This window comes from Triticum aestivum, chromosome 7D (assembly GCF_018294505.1).
Source record: "Triticum aestivum cultivar Chinese Spring chromosome 7D, IWGSC CS RefSeq v2.1, whole genome shotgun sequence".
NCBI classification, from domain to species: Eukaryota; Viridiplantae; Streptophyta; class Magnoliopsida; order Poales; family Poaceae; genus Triticum; species Triticum aestivum.
In genome coordinates, this window is record NC_057814.1 from 471,221,794 (window position 1) to 471,230,438 (window position 8,645).

The window sequence follows — 8,645 nt, forward strand, 5'->3', positions numbered from 1 at the left end:
CGGAACCCTAACCCCAATTATGTTATGGTAGTTTTATGCTATTTACTTCAAACTATGTACAATCTCGTAAATTGACATTTTGAAGTAAATAGATAATGCTACATGTCTAAATATGAATATATGTTTGAGAACATAAGAGTTTGTACTCGCATAGTTATGGCATAAACTCCCAAGAACCCTTGTTTTGAAAAACAGCTGGCTGCGCAATATTCGCATAGACCCGAAAGCATAGTTGTTTTTCAACGTTAGATAATTTTATTCATCGGAACATTACACGGATGAAGTGTGAACGTATACACGCAGTGGTGGATATGGGTTATGTCAACCTTTGTCGAAGAGTGGGAGCCCGATTTGCTCGCGGGAAGTGCCATTCTCTGTATTCATGCTTGATTTTGAGTTGGTGGCGTTTTCGCTGCTCTCTCAACCGATGGTTTTATCTTTGATCTGCTTTGTAAAAGGATTTTCTAATCCTCTTGTATTAGTATGGTCACTTGACTCTGTTTCTAAAGCGATGCGAAAGCCTGTTTTGAGAAGTGCTCTACTTCACCTTGTATCTACACAAATCTTGTGAAGTTGGTTTTAACCCTAGCAGCACATTGAACTATGAAATTTATTTTTTGGAGATTCTTGACGATGAATATCAATGGGTAGTCAGCCCAACAGTGTACTTTTATGTAGCTGGGAGTTGATTTTCATTTTCTTTGAATGGATATTTTTAATGAACTTAGCAAGAAATTCTATCGCTTTTATGTTAATCCATGAGGGAAATTCCATTAGATTTTTTTGCACACATCATACAACATTGCCCATAATAATAACGTTTATTGGTTTGCATTTTCAATTCTCTTTCGGTCTTGCACGATCAATCTTGTGTCACCTATGTCAGGTTAGGAATTGCATATGAATAGAACATGAGAATATGACAAGTTACTGAAATGCATATTTTGAATGTCGCCTGACATTGCTTGATATGTGAGAGTTCCAAACCAAAGGTCTTCACCGATAAACTCGTAGTTGCCTGAAAAAAACAAGCAAGAAACCCGGAGTAAAAGAGTAGCCAAGTGATATCATATAACCGCTCCCACAACAATAATCAAGCTAATGGCCACTTGCACCGGTGATTGTTTGGGAAATTCAGTTACGTGGTCTCCAGCCCAAAGCTCAAGATCAATCAGATAAGAGTGACTGGATGTTTGAACCAACCTCAACACTGAAGCACCCTAAGCAGGATTGCGGGGCATGAGCGCGGACTTATCGATGATGGATCTGCCATGACAACATCTAAATTAACCAAGCCTTTTTTTTTTCTGGTAGCTACATACACGATATACAACACACCCCTCGTACCTTAAAAGAGTGTTAAACGACTTAAGAGTTATTTACTCAAAATCATCACTCTTGAGGCTAGAGTGACAACTAGGGGCTTGTTTGGTAATCCACCCGCTCCACGAATCTGGCGGAGCATCTATTTCACCGCTCTGGAAATTTGAACTGCAGCTCGCTCCGCTCCGTGGCAGAGTGGTGGAGCGGAGGGCCTCCGAACGGGCACTAGGTATCATATTTGTGTCAGAGCACAAAAACCATCAACTCATGAACTCTGTTCCTACCTATAACGAAGAGCACTGATTGTCTGATAAGCTCGAAAAACAACAAAACTGATAAGTTGACCCCACTTGTTGGGCTGACACGACGAAGACCAAAAAATTTAAGCGAGTGATGTGGCAAATGAGACGCAGCCTCACCTGTCAATGAATAGAAGGCCTTCCTCTTCGTCACTCTTTTCACGTGGCATTCGGCGGTCATGGGCGGCGTGCTTTATCGTGCTGGCTGCTGGCCCTCGCAGTCAACCTCCCGCACAGAGGACACGGCCAAGCAGGTGAGATCCGGCGACGGCAGCAACGCCTACCCGCCGCAAACGTCCTCTCCTCAGACGCGGGCACGCGAGGGGAAGCCGGCGTCAGGCGAGAGCGTGCGTCCACGCTTGGGCCGAGGCGCGCGTCGCGGGAGCGGCGCTGCCCCGACGGCCGAGCCGCCTCCATCTTGCGCAAGATGCTGCCACGCGCAGCCGTCGTGCTCGTCAACAGCGAACGGGCAAGCTCCGCGAGAGCCGCCGCGCACCAGGAGCACACTGACTGGGTGTTCCGTCCATGGAGCAAGCGGCCCTTCCTCTCCACCTAATCGTCTCCCGTGCTCGTACGCGTACGTACCGACTCGATGGAAAAGCATCCAACAGCAAACTTGTCTGCTTGTCTAGCCAGCTTACATAGCCTAGGTGCAACCGTGCAACTAGCCGGAAGCCAGCGACTTTGCAACGCGCGTGTTTCGACGGAAAGTAATCGTTCCGCGACGACGATCTTGCCGGAAAGTATTCGGCCGGATCGCAAACTACGCCTCGTCGGAAGTACACGACGAGTTGGGCCAGTGCCAACAGGGGAGCTGGGCGGTGCTAACTCCACCGGCACGCTCGTGGGCGAGCTCGGCGCGCGGCAGAGAGAGGAGCTACGGGCACCCATGGCTGCTCCACGCCTACCCCGCCGGCGCTCCATGGAGAGGCGGACGAACTGCCGCTGCTCACGCTCTCCACGGAGAGGAAAAGGATTTGCGCCAATGTTTGGTTGAAAAAGTGATACGGAGAAGACCTTCTAGTCATTGACAGGTGGGGCCTGCGCCTCATTTGTCACATCAATCTGCTCAAATTTTTTGGTCCTCACCACGTTAGCCCGACAGGTGGGGTCAATTTGACAGTTTTGTTGTTTTGCACGAGCTTATCAATCAGTAAGTGCTCTTCGTCATAGGTAACACAAATATGGTACCAACTTATTATCCTAGCCCCAACTATGATGATTTTGGTAAATAACTCAACAGACTTGCATAGTCTATATTCATCAAAATCATAACTTTTGTAGGTTGCTACGAAAGCTGTACTTCCACAATGCCACCACCTTGTCATCAAGGGGAGTTTATCCAAACCAATCAGTTTATCAATCATGGAAAATTATTTGTTAATGTAAAATATGAGAATGTTGTTTGGCCACTCACAATAAATAGGTTCTTGCTCACATGCTACTCGGAAATATCTAACCTAACAATGTTTTCTAAAAACTAGACAGTACTCATATATATAAATCAAACCCTGTGTGATACCCTGACCATACTTCTCCGCGGTCGTTGTTCTGGCGTGAAGGAAATCCAAACCTCTCGTGGATATGTTATTCCTACAAACAAGAGATAACACGAGTCATTCCACATTACAACAACAACATTGGTAGTCAATTGACGAGAGAAATAAATTGCGCAAAATGTAATACTATTAACCTTCCGTGCAAAGTAGTCCAGTGCAGCCCTGTGACATTTGCTAAGCTTTAAAATATACACTTCCATATCGATCTGACAAGATAATAGTATACCTGTCACCGCCTGTTGAATCTCTACACATGTTAGAATGTACTATAGGGATATGTATCATATCATCAAGAAAAAAAAATCAATTATAGACTATGGCAAGCAAATATATGGACAAAAGATTGTACCTGCCATGACTTGTTCTCCGCAGTTTCATCTTCCAAGTTCTTCACCATCTTGACAAACTTTTCAGAATGTTTATCCATGTAACATATGATAGGTTTTTAAAATGACCATCTCTGAGCTTAGCCATTGTATCTTGAACCACGATATGACCAATTGCCCCTAAGCCTCTAAGGGCACCAAGAAACGAGAGAGTGGTTTCCATCTCGATCTTCTGATGGTATGCAGCCTCAGCAACATCACAGAATATAGTTGCATATGTCCTAACCATCTATAATTTAGAGGAAAAATGATCATTATATTCACAAGTGTGATTTAAAGTAGCATGACCTTGATAGTGAAAGTTACCTGGTCTACTGTATGTTTAGAAATTTCTACCATGCCACACCCTAAGCTCGCAATATCCTGGATTGTTTAACGAGAATTGACGTTCAAGCACAATTGATATACAATGTACCTTACACATAAATGAGCAAAATGATAGAGCTGGACCCACTTACCATGACCGTGGAAGCCAAATCCAGAGCTTTTTGTGCACTTTCGTAAACTAGTTGTGCTTGTACCTTTTTGTCTACATTCTACAACCACCAAACAAAGAGAAAAAGATAGCGAGACCATTAGACTTAGGTATAAGAAAGAAATCACTAAAAAAACTGTAAGTTGTGCATGTGTTTGGAGATGAGATATTTGATACTCAGATTCAAATAAGTTTTTGATATGAGCTGTTCGATTTATGTTTATTTGAAACATTGTATTCTTTATGACTGGGTCTACAAGACAACTTATATATTCTACGTGAATAACCTCAAGATGCTATAGATGTCAAGAACACACCTCCTACCAAACGTTAAGGAATTACCACGGAAACAACAAAACAACCTAGAGTAGCAATTCATAAAAGTATGTAGGGTTGAGTCGTCAATTCCGTTGATGAGTAGTTTGTTCACTGGTACATCATACTCGTACTATTTTAGGAGGCACATTGATACTTCGTCAGCGATGTTTCCAGTAGTTCATTGTTGGTGTTTACTTATATGCTCGTATTTAACTATTTCCAAAGAATCACACTAATTCATTCATAGTGCTCCACTAGATTGTGCCCAGTCTTGCATTACTTTAAGCACTATTATAGTTTTCTTATGGACACACATTCCACTGCAAGATGAAAATACATCATTCCTAAAACCAGGTCATAAGAAATATCATTATTTGTATGCAAAGCGAAGAACAGGAAAAACATAAAGTGCAACATGTAAAAATGACTTCTAAAAAAACATGGCATATACTTAATTTTTTTAAGGAAAATAAACCAAGGCTAAATCAGTAAGATTAAGAAGAAAAATAGAACAACTAGTTCAGTGGAATGGGTAACTAGTATAGGGACCCCAGTCAGGTGGGCAGCAGAAAGCTCCAACCACATGCGGAATAAGTAGGATTCACTTAATTTTCTTCTTCTTTACTATATGTTTGGCATGCCTGCCAAACTTCTATCACAAATGACAAGTAAAACACTATAGCCATTTTAAAACAAAATGGCATCAAATTCAAAACAAGTAGCACAACAATTAACTTTTTTGCATTGAATGGTTTCATGTGTTATAAAAAGGGAACTTGGTAAACATGTTGCCCACATAATAAAAATGAACTAACCAGATTGCTATCTGAAGAAGACAACTTCATATTGTACTTAGAAATTCGGCCCTTCTCTTTAAGGAACATATCAGGGGGCTCCCGCTTTAGAAGATAATCAATATGTCAGAAAACAGAACATCAAATCTAATAATCTTAAAGGTGGTTACTCATTGCAATTAAAAACTTACCACACCCATCTCAGCTTTAATCGCGTTATAGCGCTTGAGTAGCTCCTCTACCAAGGGAACATTCTCTGAGGTTGCAGCCTGAGGTAAAGAGGAACAACATAAATTGGAAAAAACTAATGGACCCCTAGTCATCTAACGATAGACTTTGATGTTAAGAATTTGTCAGATTATGAGCCAAGATAAGTTTACCATGGTATGCTGCTAGTAGTAACTTGAGCAAAAAAGTAAAACACGGGAGGTCTCACATACACATAGGATCAAAACTTGCCATGTAGCAAAACCATGGCACGAGGAGACGATAAACTAATCGAACAGAACAAAGACCAAAATTGTTGCGAACTAAGAAAATCACAAGTTAAGGGGTAACTTTTGCAAAGGTTACTTCCCATCTCCTCGTGGTGACAAGTCGCGCACTGCATGTGCGTCAGCAACTTAGGAGTTTTGATGGGATTTCTCCCCACGTGCAGGAGGGCCATGTAGGCGTTAGCGGCAGGCAAGTCGTCTGCGAGCCGTGTGCCAAGGTCACATATGTCGGCTATCGTTTATTTTGAGTGGGGCAAACGAGTTGCCAGAATTTGATTTTGGGATCCCTCAATTTGGTTAGATGGACTAAAGGAATAGGTAGGAAGCACAAGAGATGCAGACATCAGACAAGCCCTGCTCGGCATGCAAGGACGGAGGCGACACTGGGAGGAGGTTTCTTAGCTTGCCCTTTGGAGGGTTTTGAAGCTTGCTCATATGTGAAGTGGATTGATAGTGAATGGAAAGGCAGGGGAAAAGATATCATCCAGGTCTTGCCATGAAGAACAACAACCTTGAGAGGAGAACCAAAGAAATCGAGGCTAAAAATCTGAGGCAGCAAGAAGATAGGAAGATGAGGGCACAAAGAGTAGCTGAATTATAGGCATAAGATGCTTGGTTTTGCTGCTTTACTATACGTTGGATTGTTTGTCATCATTTTTGCTGTAGTTGCAAATAGTTGATGTTAGTGCAGATAATGACTCGTGTATGTTGTTGAGCTTTTATTTAGCGTAGTTTTCTTATTGGGAACTAACTTTTGGGGATGGATTAGAATTCACCCCCAACACCCAGGATTTTGGGATTTTAAGCTTTTGGGGTGGCTTTTTGGACACTTAGTTTTGGGGAAGGACTAGAGCTGCTCTAAGCACAGGCTACTATAGAACTTGTAACCAACATTAAAATGACAGTACTTATGGTTCATCCTAACAAAAACTTACATTAATAAGAATATATAAATCCAACTGAAGTGAACTATAACTTATCATAACCCATTACATTAGGCTTCAATGACCAAAATACATGAATTTTCAAAAAGAAGCCGAAGCAAAAAAAAAAGAATAAGAGAAAATATTAAGAACTTCAAGTAGATATGGACTCCACTTACAGTACATAGCAATCATAAAAAAACAGCTAAACTATAATGACAAACATGTGAAGCTAAGATAAATTTAGGAGAAGCCTCCATGATAAAAAAAATGGCCTTTTGATACGAGTCAAAGAAACACACATCTAGTTACAGTTGAGGAAAAAAAGGTCATATAGAAACGAGCATAACATATCAACTAACAAATAGGTCATCTCAATAACACATCAGAACAAATCAAAACTGTCATGAACATTAAAGTCCCTCCACTCAAAATTATATTTCATTATAGCAGTTTGACCAACTTTAGAGAAAAATGCACCAACATCTACAACATCAAATTAGTTTTATTAAATCTACCATTGAATATGCCCTGATAGTACATTTATTTGGTATTACAAATGTTAATACACTTCCCCCAAAACTTTGTCAAAATCAGTGGTGTTTGACTTAAGGCAAAGGTATGATGAAGAATAATTTGGAACGTAGAGAGTATAGCAGATTCCTCCATGGGTAGAACGCACATCGAATTTGATTTCGCAAACACACACATGTTAAGGACAAACCAATCAAACAAACAACAATAGTGATCATAGCAGATTTGAGTTCCAAAAACTAGACATAATTTTCGAACAAAATATTTGTCAGATAAACAGCGAAGCTCAAAAAAATCAATTACTTCTCAGATGGATATGTATGCCTTACGATGTTTGGATCGTTGTTCTCTGGCTTTGGCTCTGGCTCGGGGAGGTGATCAGCACGCTTGTCACAGTGTGAGCGAAACGCGTCACGCGTGCGGGCCTGATCTTGACCTGCGCCGACGAGGATCCTCGCCGGTCCAGCAGCTGGACATGAACCGGCCGCGCAATACGGGATGCGGCGGCCATGGCGACGGCCGCGGGGGTTGACCATAAGGTGCCGAGCGGGATCGAGGCCACGTGTGAAAGCTCGAATTTAGGAGGGCGCAACCTGTGCTCTGAATTTTTCCAGATGAGATCAGAGAGAAGGGGAGAACACCGAGTTTAGTTTGTATCGGACTGGTTAGTTACAAATAAATCACGACGATATGCAGTATTTGATTGCGTGAAATTCTCCAAGATATAGGCGGTAGTATTTGATTGAAGTTGGGAAAGACTCACCTGGATGGAAACGACAGTATATGTTTTTTTAAACACAAACGACAGTATATGTGACCGTATCCAACTGCACGATCGAGCTGAGGTTATAGCTCAAATCTTTTTTTTTTTGCGGGTGAAAATTGTATTGATCAAGTAGTAGCAAGGCTACGGTCCGAATTACAAAGTTCAATAACCTCCGACGGGCCAGAGTTTAACCAAACAACGGTTCTTTCTTCATTTCTAGCAAACTTTGCTAAGAAATCGCTAACACTATTTTGACTGCGCTTAATGTGTGTAACGGAGGTCTCGCGGAGTTCCCTTAAGAGCTTAATCTCACGCACCAAAGAAGCAAAAATGGATCTATTCGTGTTAGCATGATCATATTTACTACCTCCAAAGAATCCATCTCCACCTGAATCGGAAGCTCAGTTCTCTGTAAAGCGATAGATAGGCCTTCCATACAAGCAAAAAGTTCAGATTCAAGAGCATTCCTGCATGAGAAGAGTACTCTGCATGAAGAGAAAATGATGTTACCAGTACAATCACGAAGAACCATTCCAGCACCTGCTCGGTCATCAACAGTCCAAGACCCGTCGATGTTAAGCTTTGTCCATCCCGCCGGTGGCAGCGTCCATTTGACATCAGGAACTGCAGCCGCCGCAGTGTGTGTATAGTTGGACAGATGCTCGTACGAGATAGTATGTTTCCCCTTGTTCTGGTCGCAATCTGAACTTTTGATGGCCACCAATGAGTCCAAATAACTAGCAAGAAAGCTCCTTGACACCTCCAACAGAGGTG

General features: G+C 42.0%; 1 protein-coding gene across 1 annotated transcript; it reads right to left on the reverse strand.

The window, feature by feature from the left end:
• Positions 1–3,006: 3,006 nt before the first annotated feature.
• Positions 3,007–8,308, reverse strand: LOC123168263 (uncharacterized). The gene is made up of 8 exons (XM_044586136.1): positions 7,435–8,308; positions 5,346–5,423; positions 5,176–5,259; positions 4,026–4,103; positions 3,874–3,930; positions 3,531–3,796; positions 3,316–3,417; positions 3,007–3,215 (listed from the first exon to the last, which is right to left on the reverse strand). Exons 1-6 carry the CDS (start codon positions 7,639–7,641, stop codon positions 3,572–3,574), a joined length of 729 nt encoding a protein of 242 aa, XP_044442071.1. The 5' UTR covers positions 7,642–8,308; the 3' UTR covers positions 3,007–3,215; positions 3,316–3,417; positions 3,531–3,571.
• Between the last annotated feature and the right edge of the window lie 337 nt (positions 8,309–8,645).